This window comes from Cynocephalus volans, chromosome 18 (assembly GCF_027409185.1).
Source record: "Cynocephalus volans isolate mCynVol1 chromosome 18, mCynVol1.pri, whole genome shotgun sequence".
NCBI lineage: Eukaryota > Metazoa > Chordata > Mammalia > Dermoptera > Cynocephalidae > Cynocephalus > Cynocephalus volans.
This window is the reverse complement of record NC_084477.1, coordinates 9,501,804-9,518,962: the sequence shown is the minus strand read 5'-3', so window position 1 is coordinate 9,518,962 and position 17,159 is coordinate 9,501,804. Positions and strand designations below refer to the sequence as shown.

The 17,159-nt window shown below is 38.3% G+C and overlaps 1 protein-coding gene across 2 annotated transcripts in view; it reads right to left on the bottom strand.

Moving 5' to 3' along the window:
- ACBD3 (acyl-CoA binding domain containing 3) overlaps nt 1–16,491 on the bottom strand; it is a 30,599-nt gene extending 14,108 nt beyond the window's left edge. For both annotated transcript variants that reach the window (XM_063082746.1, XM_063082747.1), the window contains exons 1-3: nt 16,153–16,491; nt 1,909–2,050; nt 1,166–1,306 (exon numbers count right to left, since the gene is read on the bottom strand). In XM_063082746.1, the coding sequence (XP_062938816.1) occupies nt 1,166–1,306; nt 1,909–2,050; nt 16,153–16,438 (569 nt within the window). In that variant the 5' untranslated portion in view covers nt 16,439–16,491. The remainder of the gene's footprint in view (nt 1–1,165; nt 1,307–1,908; nt 2,051–16,152) is intronic.
- Between the last annotated feature and the right edge of the window lie 668 nt (nt 16,492–17,159).

Genomic DNA, 17,159 nt, shown 5'->3' with positions numbered 1-17,159 from the left:
TAAGAACTTAAAAAAGCAATGTATACATACTTCCAAAGACATTATAGCTACAATATATTGATCCAACATCACTACACAATGGATTGTAGCATATAAATCAATTTTCCAGTTAAAGGAACCTCATTCCATTCTTATAAGAATCAAAACTTTTCCTATGGATAAAAAAAAAAATCTTCCTTTGGATAACTATCTTCTGAAAATGTAACTAGGCTGTTTCCTCTCCTCTTAAACAGGAATACATTATATCTAGTGCTCTGTCTCTTGATGACTGAGGGGTTATAACTACAAACAAAAATTGCACTATGGGGTTAGCCGGTTAGGTCACTTGGTTAGAGTTGTGTTGATAACACCAAGGTCAAGGGTTCATCCAGCCACAAACAACAACAACAAAAATTGTACTATGTCATAATATTGTGATGAAGAAGTTTACCTTCATAATAAATGACCCTTTACTGCCATGCTTTTATAATTCTTGTGTCTATTTTTCATGGTTTCTACCTTCTCCCTATCAGGCTATTTCTTTCTTCTAATTTGTTATTTCTAATCTAGCTTGAGGTAGGCAACAAGAGGACCAAGTGTTTCTAAAGTATAATATAATCTGAGGAAAAATTGTCTTTGGAGCATTGTTTTCATTACCTAGAAATTTTAGATTGTCAAAGTTGCTGGAAACCTCAAGATAAATAAGGTGCTAACTGTAATTCTAATTCACATTTACAACAGAGAATCCCATAAACAGTACATTCAGCAGCAGCCCCTCCAAACCATGGAAATAATTAATAAGCCATCTTGGAGCCAAAGTCAATATGAGTATCTACACAAGGCCTACCACGTAGCACAGCTGATAACCATGAAATGGAGCATGAATATACCAGAAGCTCAAGGGACACAGCAGCAAGAGGACAAGGAAGAGGGAGTGGTCAAGTTTATGGTGGAGCTTGTTCAAAAACTTAGTGTAGTAAGACAAAAGATATGCTGCCCTGATGGATGGACCCTCAAAACTCATAATATAAATAACTGTTCACATTAGGAAGTTTGAATAATTGCCTTAAGAAGTGGGGACTCATGGGAAGTAAGACACCTGATCTAGAACACACTCCATAAAGCAAGAGCATCAGTCTACTGGGCTACACAGCGGGGTAAAGTGTTCCGTGCCCTCAAGCTTCACCTTTTTTTTTCTTGCTCTTCCTTTTCTATTTTGTGGGATGCAACATACGTTGAAAACAGATGGCAACACCTATTCAGGAGTTTGACAAACTCTACCATGGCATCCTCTTTAGACATGTTCCCCAGGGCTGCCCATTCTCTCCTGTAAGGAATAACAAGAAAAGTTACCTCCCCTTCTCAATAAACAAGAGTTTGATTTAATTTAAACTAAATACGAACAATTCTCAATTATAACTAAAATAAAGAATGTTTCTACTAAAAGCAAAAGGCTTACAACTTCACATTTCAACAGGCATGTACTGACTTACTAAATATACCACATACAATCCGAACTTAATTTAACTGCACTGGTAATTCCTATATAGCAAAAGGATATCAATGTTGTATTTTCCTTACATCATATGTGCCTTTTTGTCACAACTCTCTATATGTCCCAAAAAGGGAATCAATTACTATATATTTTAAATGGCTGCTTTTGCTGTTATTTAGGAAGAATCACATGAAGTTGCACTTGTCTTATGTTCACAATCAGATGAGTAAACTTCTTCCACAATATTTAGCCATAAACATCTCCAAGCCAAAAACAGATAGACATGTGAAGACTCCAGAAGCTGCAAGCAAAAATGTTTGTTTCAGTTCTCATTCTAAGCTAATGAGCCAACTATTTACATCTTAACCCTGTCACACCGTACTCTTTTCCAACATTATTCTCATTAAATTCACTACACAATAAAACACTATTACCTCCTGTCATTTCCCAACACATCAAAGAATCCAACCTCAGGACAAGTGTCTGGATTATATGGGCCCGTAAGAATCTGCTTATGCAGTGCCACAAGCTTCAGTTTTTCTTCGTAAGTTGGATGGAACGCTTTGCCATCTTTTTCTATAAGATAAAGAAATACAAAGAAAATAATTAGCACTGGCAAAATACATGATTTTCAGGATTATATACTGAAGCTTTGCTAGAAGATATATTACAAACTGCCTGTGATAGATATAAACATTATTATAATGAGATTTTTACTTCAATTACTAAATGTTAATAGTCAGAGCTTAAGACAACAACCCTTTATGCTGAATTATATATTTTTAAATGAAGCCAACTACCAATATTTATGTTAAAGCTACTTGAGAAACCCATCTGTCAAACTGCAGTCAGGCACACATACACAAGTTTACCAACTGACACCTTTTATGCATATTAAAAACAATACGCAACATCATTTTAAAAAATAGTTTAAAAAAATAATTTTATATTCATCACTTGTAATATAATCATGCATAACAGATTACATATACTTTGAAAGACTGTATTCAAAATGTATCCACCCCACTGAGGCAGTATATTGTGGTAAAAGAGGTTTTGGAAATAGACAGCTGGGTAATAAATCTCATCTCAGTAACTTCCTAGTTGTGGGACTATTTAACCTCACAGTTTGTTCATCAGTAAAGTGGGGGTTACACAGCTACTTCAGAAGTAATAGGATATTATAATTAATAGTAACTATTAGATCCTTTGCCTTCCTTCATATTATGGTTGGCACTGGCAGGTTTCCTTCCATATGGGCAATTAAGAGCGAAGCCAGTTTGACCTGTAAAGACTTAACTACCACCAACATTCAAAAGCTGTATGAAACTGGGTGCTGGTAAAATGTGAAATCCTTAGAGAATGGTTTTTCTTCTTTGATAAATGGTAGCATTAATTATTGGTTGAGTCCAATGAGAACAACAAACTACCAATTTTTTTTAAAAAAGGGTAGAAAATAGTATATACTCCCTACAAGTTTCATCCATGTATATAGTGGTGACCAAAATAAAATCACTAATGAGTTAGAAGAATATGGGTTAAAAGATATAACACGAAATTCAGAAAAGGAAAAAATACAGACACTGCCAATAAATATCCAAAAATATATTCAACCTTACTAGTCAAGGAAATAGAAAGTGAAACCAGTCAAGGAAATAGAAAGTGAAACCACTAGATTCCACACACCCCTCCTCCCATCAGATGACTGGTAAGAGGATCTTAACCCCTGACTTGGTGTTGTCAGCACCACGCTCCCCCAAGTGGGCTAACCGGCCATCCCTATATAGGGATCCGTACCGTCGGCCTTGGTGTTATCAGAACCACACTCTCCCAAGTGAGCCAAGGGCCAGCCCTCCCATCAGATCAAAAAAAAAGTTGGGAAGAATGCAACAGGTACCCACTCTCATATATTAATGTTGAAAGTATAAATTGTTATTTATAGTTGTCTTGGAGGACAATTTGGCAATATATTTCAGAATTATAAATGTGCATGCCCTATGATCCAGTAATTCTAATTCTCATTATTTGTTCTTGATAAGCACTCCCAAATATATAGAAGGAGGTGAATACGAGGACATTCATTATAGCACTGTTTTCTTGTTACTGGAAATGATTTAAAAGGTCATCAACAAGGGAACAGCAAAATAATGTGGTAAATTCAGATTGTGGTATACATAAAGCAATTATAGGAAATACTGTTAAGTGAAAAAAGCAAGCTGCAGAAAAGTACATAAAATCAATTCTAAGCAACCCCCCCCCCACATACATTTTAACATCTCTAAAATCAGATTAGGTTTTACAATCTATGGTATTTTACAGTTATAAATAGCAGTTTTTCTTTTTTTAATGGCACATTAAAATAATACTCTTAGAAGTGATGAAATACAGCACATTAAATATACCCACATATATATAGTCTACGGGCACATTTATATGAATGTAAATGTACAAAGATCTAGAAGGAGTCACACTAAATGAGAAAGAGGGAGAAGGCTAGGATTAGAAGTGGTCACCAAAGAGAATTTAAGCCTTACTTGCAACACTTTTTTTTTTTTTTTAAAGAGAGCCGGTAAGGGGATCTTAACCCTTGGCTTGGTGTTGTCAGCATCAAGCTCAGCCAGTGAGCGAACCGGCCATCCCTATATAGGGATCCGAACCCATGGCCTTTGTGTTATCAGCACCACACTCTCCCGAGCGAGCCACGGGCCTACCTGCAACATTTTAAGGAAAATGGAAGGGTAAGCTAAACAAGAGGCACTACTTCTAGAGAAGTGATGGGTAAACTGGGGAGGTGTTTGAAGAGGAGTTTTCCCACTTATATATATAAAGAACAAACTCAAGCAATACTTGGAAAACTATTTTTTAAAAAACAGAACTGTGGGGCCGGCCCGTGGCTCACTCGGGAGAGTGTGGTGCTGATAACACCAAGGCCCTGGGTTCGGATCCCATATAGGGATGGCCGGTTCGCTCACTGGCTGAGCGTGGTGCTGACAACACCAAGTCAAGGGTTAAGATCCCCTTACCGGTCATCTTTTAAAAAAAAAAAAAAAAAAACAGAACTGTGGCACTGACCTTATTTAATAAAAATCAAAACAACTCAGTAACCTGTGGACCTGCCATAAATGTCTTTGAGCAGACAATATCACAATACAATAAGCACCAAGAGCAGGAACTTCCTCTAAAACTCTTAGAATAGGATTATCATAGTTTTATGTTTACCAACTAAAAGGCAATTCTCATTTCAAAATCCAACTCTTAGAATGCTATTTCAATGATGAACATTATGTAAATTGTTTTATATCCATTCAACTTAAAAATATTCATTGAGTTTGTGTGCAAATCATTGTGTTAGGTGTTAGGAATTCATTGACATCATGGAACTTGCAAACTACTGAGCTCAATTAAAAATTTGTAATTTGGCAATAACAGTAAATGATTGTTTCTCGGTACCTATTTAAAGTAATATATATACTGCAAACAAATTATAATAAAATTATACTGAGATAAAGGAACAGTGATTTTAGAGTTTATTCTGACTTAGAAAAAAAAAATAAAGGTAATGAAGTAGACTTGTTCCAACTCCTTAAGTTAGGCCAGTAGTTGTGCCTCCCTAGTGTATAATAAAAACAAAGTAAAAGGGATTAAGAGTTTATAAAACCAAAATACACCTTTACATTATTGTTCATGTTAAAAACCAACAAGCTTAAAAGACCTGCTCTTATTTCATTCTCTTCCCAGTGAAATCTCTCTGAAACACAACCTTGAAAACTTATCATAGCAAGAAAAATGTTCGCTGTTGCATTATTTAAAATTAAAAAACAGAAAAAAGCCTATTGGACAATAACGCTTTGCTTAAATTACAGTAATCCACTGAACAGATTATATAGCTATTAAAATGACAATTGTAAGGCCTTTTATGAGGCTAATTTTAAGGCATATCGGAGAACAGATTTATGTCACATTAATTAAAATAAGGAAAATAGAAGATTATATGTTTACAATTATGTAAAAATGCCTGCAATATGACCAAACGCCCAAAGAGAATGTAGAAAGAAATTTTAAGAATTTGAATAACTGGTTACACTTCCAGTTCCTTTTTATTTTCTCTAACTTTTCAACATCTATTTTAATTCTTATATTTACACTGTGGTAAATATTGTTTATCAATTATAAATAGAAAGACCAGACAGAGAGAGAGAGAGAGAGAGAGAGAGATCCTCTAAAGTTCAGTTGAGCATGGTGTCCATGCAATCACTTCATTAGTGCACATTTAATTATCCATCCATGAAAATAAGCCCATCTTACCCATCCACGTATCTGTATAAACCTAAGCGGTATCTGTATAATAGTTTCAGAGGTTAGCAAGTCCAAAGTCCAGGTAACAGATCTGGTGAGGGCCCTTCTTTGTTGGTGGCTTAGCATCACAGGGTGTCACATGGTGAGAACGGCACAGCAGAGAGAGCTCTTACAGATATATATATATATATTTTTTTTAAGTGTGGTTAAGATTTTTCTTACAAAATTAGCTAGCTAGAACTCCATATTCTAAGATACTGTGTTATTAAAATATGTAAAGCAATAGTGGCTACTATCTATACTGATACTACTTATCAAAAAGCTTTTCTCCATTTAAAAAGTGCCCATGCCATCCTTTACTATCTACCTTAATTTTAGATACATTAGTCTATGTATTATGCTATTAAGTCATGGATAATTATTAGAGAAACACAGCCCAGAACAATTTCCTTCCAACTTTCACTAAATGATGATTATTTGAAAAACAGCTCCAAATTTAGATGCAAGCCTGCTAGTTGAAAGATTGTTCAGGAGGTTTTTGTTTTACAAAATGAGAAAGGAATCAATCTATATCATTCTGTCTTGAATCTTCTTTTTTTTTTTGTTAAATAAGATGACTGGTAAGTGGGTCTTACCCCTTAACTTTGTGTTGTCAGCACCATGTTCTCCCAAGTGAGCTAACTGGCCATCCATTTATAGAGATCCGAACCCATGGCCTTGGTGCTATCAGCACCACACTCTCCCAAGTGAGCCACGGGCCGGCCCGTCTTGAATCTTATATGCTGATGGTGATTCAAGAAAAAAAAAAAGGTGTGGCGAACCTGAGAAACAGTGGGGGTAGAGTGTTTTTTTCCTTTTTTTTTTTTAAAGTATGAATTCTATAAAATTGGTTGCTTTGACCTAAACAAATGTCAATAAAGACAAAATCAGATGGAAACTTTATTCACTGGAAGATCAAACACTTTTCTAATTAGTCATGTAATAAATACAGCAATTTTCAAACACACACACATAAATTTTTTTTTTTAATTTGTGTTTTTGCTAAAATCCTGGTTTCACACACACACAAATTCTTTTTTATTGCAGGTAGATGATTTGAATCTAAGGGATAGGGCTCGTGGGCATGAAAAAAAATTTTAATCTATCACTACTATTAAGTTATTTGTGAAATACTGCCACTCATGTTATACTAATGGAGGGAGGGTCCATTTCCTAACAGATAATAAACTTGCTTCTTTATTTCAAGCATTTGGTGCAGGGGACTATGGGAGTAAGTAAACAAGGAAACTGTACCCATGATTTAGCAAGGTGTGAGTCTAACCCTGAGTACTAAAAAGTGACTCATCAGTAGGCAGGGTAAATTTCAGGATTTTGAGATGTTACTTTAATGTTTGTTCTTTTTATGCCTGACAGGATTAAGAACATACTGTATATCAAAAAAGTATTTTTAGGGCAGGCCGGTTAGCTCACTTGGTTAGAACATGGTGCTGGGAACACCAAGGTCAGGGGTTTGGATCCCTTTATTGGCCAGCTGATAAAAAACAAACAACACAAAAAGTATTTTTGAAAAGAAGAATGTGTTTCCAGTTTTAGTCCTGGTCAAGCAGTCAAACAGATTTGTTCACTACCATGAACCCCAGTGCTCAGCACCATGCTTTGTTCACAGACACTTGCCACCAAAACCACATCCAGCAAACCACACTAAAGAAACTGACTTTATGGGTCAAATTCTGTGAGAATGAGCAAAACAGTACATCCATTCTTGCAATGAATGGTATTAGTATTTCCATTGACTCTTTCATTCATTTATTAGTTTTAAGAGTTGCTCTATAATCCTACCTTTAAATCCTATCACTGAAGGGCTGGCTGGTTAGCTCAGTTGGTTAGAGTGCAGCCTTCTAACATCAAAGTCATGGATTCGGATCCCCATACCAGCCAGCCTCAAAAAAAAAAAGGGGGGGGGAGCAGGTACCCATTCTCCCTCCCACTGTGTTTGGCAACTCCAAGCAGGCAGATGGTTACCTTGCACCTACTTAAGCAGACAGTTGAATGTTTACTAGAGAAAATGAATCAGAGATGCTCCAGATGTGAGAACATCTGGCTGGGAGTGTATTGCCAAACAGAGAAATAAAATGAAGTTTTCCCTAGTAAATGGTAAGTACACCCCACCTGCCTTCCCTTCTCCTGCCTAGTTCCTGAATGCTGGCAAATACCCCATGCAGGAGAAAGGAGTATTTTCTTGAAAAACTGGCCTAAAAGAAAAGACCTACAGATATTGATTTGAAATATACTGATGTTTGAGGGTTCCCCTATAAAACCTCTGTCTCATTAACGTACAATAAAGTTTCTTTACCGTAATCCAAGGTTCTACTTAAGGTACAATTAGGTGTTCGGTACCTTATCCTTTAACATGAATGGACACCAAATGATCACCAGACATTTGAAGAAAGCTTCTAACATGGAAACAAAAAGTCTGAAAAAAACCTTAAAAACAAAATAAAATTCAAAATTTATATTTACTATCCTCAGGGAATGAAGCTAATGCATACATGAAGCAAACAAAACAAGGTATTATAAAGAAAGACCATTCAAAGAATAAAGAACACTTGGAAATTAAGAATGTAAAAACAGAAAAATTCTAAAAATCTTTATTAGGTTGGAAGACAGAGTTGAGGTTATCGCCTAGAAAACAGAACAAAAAGACAAAGATGGAAAATAGGGGAGATAAGATGAGAGGATCAGAAGTTCAATCCAGTACCAGAGGGTGAAAAAAGAAAAAACAAGAGGAAATTATCAACGAAATAATACAAGAAAATTTCCCAGAAATGAAGGATACAAGTCTCCAGACTGAAAAGACTACTAAATGTTCAGCAAAATCACTGAAAACAAAGAAAGAGGCAATAACTGAGAAATTTCTGAACACTGGAGATAAAGAGAAGATCCTAAAAACTTCTGGAAAGAAAAATAAGTCATGTATACATGATAAGAAATCAGAATGACTACAGACTTCTTAAGAGTATGAATACTGAAAGCTAGAAAACAATAAATAAAATAATGCCTTCAAAATTCTGGAGGGAAACAATTTCTAATCTAGACCTTTATGCCCAATCAAATAAATCAAATGTGACAGTAAAATAAACACATTTTTAGAAAGGCATGGTCTTGAAAATTTTAGTCCCCACACACTCTTCTCAGAAGCTACTAGGGGGTATGCAGTTCCAAAGTATGAGAATAAATAACAACAACAAAGGAAAATATGTAAATTCAACACAGTGGAAAGGAGAAGGTAATTTCCAGGATTAACAGCTGGGCAGCAGACTCAGAAGGCAGAAAACCAAGACTGGATCAAGAATTTAAGGACAGCTAAGATAGATGTCTTTGAAAAGTTTACCCCAGATAGTTAGCTCAGTTAGTTAGAGCATGGTGTTGATAACAATAAGGTCCGGGGTTTGATCCCCCCAAAATTTAAAAACAAAAAAAATTTTTATCCAAGGACAAAGAAAACAAATAATTGCCTCTAACTACACAAAAGACAAAACAATCTGCACAAGAATCAAAATGTAATTAAAATACATGATCTGTCTCAGCTATGAATAATACAAACAGCCAACACCGATTTAATCACAAAATATGACATAAAATTAGGAATTTGGGGAGAGAGACACACATATAAGTTAAAATAATAATAAAAAAAATTAAAGAAGTAGTAGGAAAATGGAAGTAAATACCAGAAGAAACTAATGGAAAGTGGTTGCCTGGGGGAGAGGGTCGAGGAGATGGGAAAAAATGGAGACAGGAGATTGCAATTTTTCACTACAAATTTTGTAATACAACTTGACCTTTTCAATTGCTTTGGTGTCCACTTTGATAAAAAGATAAAAGGAGTAAATGCATATGCCCCATTTCAGTAATCAGTTCATAAGATACTATGACACGTGTCGTATGTAAAATAATGGTCCCCCAAAGAGGACCACGCCCTAATCCCTAGAACCTGTAAATACATTAGATTACACGGGAAGGGGAAATTAAGGGTGCAGCTGATCTTATCCTGAACTACTCACAAGGGTCCAACGTAATCACAAAGGTCCTTATAAACGGAAGGGGAAAAAGGATTCAGATTTGAAGATGCTTTAAGACTGGTTTTGAAGATGGAGAAAGGGGCCACAAACCAAAGCAAGCAGGTGTTCCCTAGAAGGTGGAAAAGGCAAGGAAACAGATTTTCCCCAGAGCCTCCAGAAGGAACAAATCCTGGGTGACACCTTGATTTTAACCTAGCGAGACCCATTTTGAACTTCTAACCTCCAGAACTGTAAGAATGTGTTGTTTTAAGCCACTAAATTTGTGGTCATTTGTTATAGGAGCAATAGGAAACTAATATAACAAACAAAACACATTTTCCCAAGCAATTAAAAACATATGTGGTATCTAAGTTATGTTCTTATTACATTTGTAAGTATTTAACTTTACAGTTCTAATAAAACAGCATAAATAATTTAATCACTGTTTTATAATCAGGTATAAAACCCAAAACTTCAAGAGTAAAATTAAGCCCCTTCGACCTAAAATTAATTATATAAAAGATTATTAGGCTCACACCTCAACTGCTAGAAGTTTATAAGAGAAACCAAATCTTCTCTTCTCTCTGGAGGTAAAGGTAAAGAAATTTACCAAGTTATTTCAATGCCCTTTCCATGTGTTGGAAGGGGTATTAAAGATAGATGACTGAATTGCAAAACCAAACCTCAAATTCCCTCTACATATCCACTTAGCAACTGCTAACCTGTGCTTGAATACTTCCTGATGATGGGAACTCACTGTCCCAAAGCAGTCTATTCCATCTTTAGATAGCTGTGATTCTTAGTTCTTTATTGAGTTGATATCTCCTATTTCCATCCACAGGGTCTATTTCTAGTCCTCAGCGTTAAATAAACCACATATAACAGATCAGACTTCATAAAAGTAACAAAATACCCATCATGTTTGCCCTGAGTTCTATATATGCTGAACAACCCTAGCTTATTCAATCACAACGCATAAAGGCCTAAGTTTAAATCCCAGCTCTGCTATTTACTTAGTATATAACATGGACAAGTTATTTAACTTTTCTGAACCTGGATTTTGTCATCAATAAAACGGAAATAATATTTCTCCTTAGGATTCTTGTAAGGGTTAGAAATAATGTGTTCCAAAGTCTTGGTACACTGCCTGCACAGAGCAGACACTGACTACACAGCAGCCATTATGATAATGATGGCAGGGATTTGAATTCCCACTCAATACAAGTTGCTCTCTTCTGAATGAGCTCCATTTTGTCTTTAACACTAAAGGATGATACCTCAAACTGAAAGCAGTATCCAGGGCTTGCCTGATCTGTGCACAAGAGATCAAAACCATCTCTTCCTTCTCTCAACCTAGATACCATATGTCCACCAAACAGCAAACAAATTTGCTTTCTTTCATGGCCATATCACACTGTTTCCTCACAGAGAATACACTAAATAAAATCCATCCTTTATAAATATTAAAATTAAAACCACATCTCTCCTATGTTGGATTGAGAAAAAAACATGATTGACAAATTCTTGTACCACTTATAAGAAAGGATAGGCTGGCTGGTTAGCTCAATTGGTTAGAGTGTGGTGTGGTAAACACCAAGGCCATGGGTTCAGATTCCAGTACTGGCCAGTGGCAAAAAACAAAAGGATAATACAATGCAGTATTCCTGAGTCAATGAATATGAAATACTTTGGAAATAGTCTAGCATGCACTAAGTGCTTAGTAAAAGTTTTAAGATTCTCCCACATTAATTCAACACAGCCCATAATTAATTCTCACTAATCCCTCCTTTTCAACAACATAAACAGCCACAGAATACCAAACATCCAGGTACAGTGCTAAGAGTTTGTACATACATAGAAACTCATATAATTCTTAAAACAATCCTCTGAGTAAAGGAACACACAAAGCATTTAACCAATTCAGTAGGAGAGGGAAGGAAAAAACACCCCGGGTAGTACAGACTCTTGAGCCCACCTTCCTAAACATTGAGCCAGTATTTCAGTTAACCGATAAAAGTAAATATCTCCTTTGGGGGTTGGCTACACAGAGTGTTCATATAGTGAAAATTCATCAAGCTACACACAATTTCTGCACTTTTATGCATGTATGATTAAAAAAAGGGGGGGAGGCCTCAGGCAAATGTTAAAATCATTTATATTTAAAAAAAAATACACACACACACATAGTCCCTCTTTGAATCCAATCTTCAAAGGAAAATTTTAGTTCAGCTCAAATTTAATACAAACTTGGTAGCTATAATTTTTTTTTGTCTAACAACTGTGTTTTAGGTCTACATATCGTCTTATACTATTACACACTTGTGTCTAAAGGTAAAGACAGTAAAGAACGAAGGGAAAAATAAAATTATAAGGGCTGGCCAGTTAGCTCACTTGGTTACAGCGTGGTGCTGATAACACCAAGGGCAAGGGTTCATATCCCCATAGACCAGCCAACCAAAAAAAGAAAAAGTTAACAGATGTTCCACAGTAACAAACTTGAATCAAGTCCAGGAGGCACACCCTAATTATACATAAGTTACCAATGAATAAATTACAGCTGTACAGCATTTTAAAACATTAATGAAGCCATTCATAAAAGTTCTTGTAGATGTCCTGATCTTGATATTACCAACACTGTGCTCTAATCAACTGAGCTAACCAGACAGCCCAGGAGCCAATCTGAAGAGGCTCCCACTTGCCATAGATGGTACAATTTGAGCATTAATAACAAGACAAAAAAAATCATACACGTTTAAAAGCATGAGTATGCAATGGCATTAAAAAAAACCTGTCACCCCCTTTTTTTTTTCCCCTTAAAAAGATGACGGGTAACGGGATCTTAACCCTTGACTTGGTGTTGTCAGCACCATGCTCACCCAGTGAGCTAACCAGCCATCCCTATATGGGATCCAAACCCGGGGCCTTGGTATTATCAACACCACACTCTCCCGAGTGAGCCATGGGCTGGCCCAAACTGTCATCTTTTGAGGCTGTCAGGGAAACTCATTATTTTGAAAACTAGTAAATAAAAGGAAAGAAGCACTTACCTTTCCTCTCCTATGTGAAGTATACCCCAAAGCAAATAGCTTATGAGGAAAAGTATTCCAGTAAAGGAAAGACAATTAGAATATCAGTATTTCTTAATCCCTAATGAATTAACAAATCCAGATCATCAATGACCATAGCATCACAAAAAGAGATACAACCCACCAGTATCTGCCTCATGGAAAGTATAGAATATGAAGTAGTCTTGCCAAAAAACAGAACCAACTACAGGAAACAGATTAAAGGAATATGTTAATAAGCCACAGGGATGCAATCAGCAAAATCTACCCAATAACCACCCAATTTCTTCAACAAACAAAATGCAAGAAAAAAAGGAAGAGGAAAGAAATATATCAACTACTTGTAATGTATCTGGAACCTTACTTAAAATAGACTTGGGCAACTTTGCTCCTCCCTTTAAAAACCTTCATTGGTTCCTCACCATCTACAGACAAAAAAGGTCAAACTATTCACAATGGCCTTCAAGGATCTGAACCTTCTAGGATCTGAACCCAACTTACCTTTCCAGCTCTCACCATCAAACTATTTCCTATTTGCCATTTCCCAGACACACATGTCTTGCCCTTTTAAGGCTCTTGGCCTTTCCCCATTCTGGAATGGCACCTGCTCTCTCAATGCTCCACACTGTATTGCAGTTGTCACTGGGTCTTCTGAACTCTAACCTCTTCAATAGCAAAAAAAAATGTACTATTCATTTATAGTGGTAACCTAATATAAAACTTTATCCATAATAAGGATTCAGCAATGTCTAAAGTTTAGATGGTAATATGCTAACTAATATTTACATGTATTTTCATCTGTCATTTTACTTTTACTTTCACAAAATTAAAAGGGTAGGTAGTTGACACAAAGGGTTCAGTCACTGTCCTATGACCATCGTGACAAAGATGGAATGATAAGCATGGTTCCTGATTCCCAATCCAAGCTATTCTTAATGGAAAAAAAATCCATGTTTTCAAGATTCATATTAATTCCACCGTGGAAGAAAAAATATGTTATTTCTAATTCTTATGAGATACTGGTGTAAAACTACAAAAACGTGATCAGAAGTCCTTGCAAGACTGATAAAACCCCCAAGTATTCCAACAGAAAAATCCATACATTAAAACAAAGGCAGCATTACTTGGCTCAGCTCACTTTCCATAATTCTTTTGACTGCTTTTACATCCTTTTTTTTTTCAATTAGCATCTCATACACCAACAGTCTCTTCACTGCTAACTGATGTAATGTTCCATGCAGAAAGGTAGCTTTTAATTGCTACCCAGCAATTTATCCTTTTAAGTACTTGGATATTGCTTTGAGATCTTAATTTAGCAACTGAGTGAACCATACCTATCAATGTAGCTTTTCTCTAAGGGGATGGTAACCAGACTCCCAAGTTATAGGTTCCCCAGCATTCCTACCAGTCAAGAACATATTAAAATAATCTGTTAGGTTTAGACCACTGAACCTTAAAACTGAGACATCAAATTTCATATAATCCAGCTCCCTTTGTCATCTAATCCAGACTCCTTTTGAGTCTGGAAAAGTTGTCCAGGAGTTTACATGATAACTAGAATCCAGAGCTTACTGACTCTCAAAGCAATACTAAGTTTATCACACACTGTGCACTGTTTTAATGTTTCAAAGAAAACAGTACTACTATTTTTGAACAGCCTCAGAAAATGAAACTACCCATTTATTTCTTTTTTTAGTCATGTGGCAAAAGCTATGATTAGAAATTGGTTCTTTTCTTATTCTCTCTGCTACAATACCCTTTAATAAAAATATACTTTAATAAAAATTGAAGGTAGAATGTAGTTATATGAATTGTACCGAAACCACCAGATTTTCACATAAGTGGTAATATATCATCACTATAGCAAACTCTAAATTCAAGCCAGTGACCTAAAAGTCAAGTGGTCCAAAACCCATTATCCCTTCTCCAAGCTAGTACACAGACGGCTGAACTCATCGTGCAACGACAATGAGTATTTCAAGGGTAAACTTTTTAATAAAAAAGGACATGAATGTGGAATGATCAAATTCTCCGTAAAGTGTACAAAAATGAGACTTTTAGGCTGGCCAGTTAGCTCAGTTGGTTAGAGCACCACCTTGCAAGGTTAAGGGGTCAGCTCTCCATGCCGGCCAGCCGCCAAAAAACGAAAAAATAAATAAATAAATAAAAGTGAGACTTTCACTAGTTTGCACAATTAAAGTTATTTTGAGGCAATACAAATAACTTTAGTGTGTATCACTACATTGAACTACTCAACTTCAGCTAGCAAAATACTCCAAAAGCTACTCCCTCCGGGAAAAGTGTCATAAATACGCTGTCTTGGAATGTAAGTGGAACTTAGCAACCACGCTTAAAGTTTCATTTGCCCATGTCTCTCCCTGCCCATCAGCCCCACAAGACCTAAATATCTTTAAGAATCAAACCAACGGGCTTCTTCTGATCAATCTTTCCCACTGACAAAACCATGTGACTGGTCTCTCTACCATCTGACTAAGTGAATCATCCAACTTAAAAAAAAAAAAAACCAAACAACCCCCCCCCCCCCACAATTCTGCTCTAAGACAAGAGACAGTTAACGATCAATTATGCGACGAGGACAGACGGTACTTTCAGGCCTTTCTCTGAGAATTCATTCTTACACATTGCTTACAAGGTAAAATTTTAACCATTTATAAGTCACCAGACATGCCCTCTCTTCCGAGTTTGACAAGCCGGAGGGGATGAATGAATTTAATATTGTACTTTACTTCCTCCTCTCTTGCCACATCACTACTGCCAGGCGATCAAGTCCTATTCGAGTTTATAGTTCCCCAGAATGTCTGGAAAGGGTATTATGGAACCTATGGAAAGATTTCTTCCATAGGTTAAAATCGGTGAAGTGTGATGTGCCAACAAACCCTGGGAAACAGGAAAACAAAAGTGTCGATTAAAAAAGCCACCCCAGAATGGGGTCCTCCGGGAGAGAGAAGGCTCATTCTTCCACCCTGGCTCGTGGAAACCCGAGAAGCTGAATCAGGTCAAATGTCCTGGTAACCTGGGGGAGGCGGGACTCGGACTACTAAACCCAGGTTCCAAGCCTCTCAGGGGTGTGACCTGGCGGCCAAACGGGTAGTGACAAACTTCGGGTGTCCCCAAGGACGGAGCCCCGCTCGAGTCACCGCGGCCCAGTATGGGTGGGTGCGGTGAGACTGGTCGTCCCCCCAGGGGACCACAGCCCAGGCCGGGCAGAGGCGTCGGAGCTGGGGCCGGCCCGGCTCACCTTTGAAGAAGCGCAGCGCCAGGCCGTACAGCTCCTCCAGGCCGAAGCCCCAACGCTGCTCCAGCCGCCGCGCCTCCTCCGCCGCGCCCCCAGCCGCCGCCTCCCCGGGCTCGGGCTGCTCTCCCGCGGCACCCGGACCCCGGCCGGAGCCGGGAGGCGAGGGCGGCGGCAGCGGCGGCGGCAGCAGCGGGGCGCCCTCGGCGCCGGGCCGCTCCTCCGGGTCCGGACTTAGCGTGAGGCCGTCGACCGACACCTCGAGTCGCTCTGCGTTCAGCACCGCCGCCATCTCCGGCTTCTGCGCCTCCTCAGCGGGGACAGGCGGCGGCCACGTATCGACTTCCTGCTGACCTCTGACCTCCACTTACCGACACCGGAACTTCCGCTGCTGAGGAGGGGCGAGGGCTCCCGAGAAAGGCTGAGGCCTGGTGCCCCGCCCCCTCCGCAACGATTGGCCACGCCCCCTCCGCAGCCACCTGCCACGCCCCCAGCTCCTGCAGGTCCGGAGCTCCCTCCCCGCGGCTCCCTGGTCCCCGGGACCCCAGTTGCTCTCGGTGCGCGGGTGCTGTACCCAGCGGCCCCCGTCCCGCCGCCCCCACCGTGTTCTGTTCCGCGGCTGTCGGTGTCACAGGGGCGGGGGAGGCCGAGGCGTGGGGTCTGTGCAGGGAGGGTGGCTATGCAGACAAGGGCCCGACCCTGCGGGTCACTTCTGTAGCGACTTGTGCAGTTGGCAGAGCTCGTGTCCACCACAGTTTCGTTTGGTCTTCGTTGAGGAAACGCAGGACAAATGCTTTTTTTTTTAAAGGGGAAACTGAGGCTGCAGAGAAATTCAGTGGCTTCTCTGAGGTTGCAGACAGGGGCAGATCCTGGTTTTGCAGGAACTGAAGCGCATACGATTTGTGGAACCCTCGTTAGGAAAAAGCGTAAAAAATTACGAGAAGAATATATATTTAGAATGAGAAAAAAATCATAAATGATATTTTAAAAAATTAACAAAATTCAAAAACATC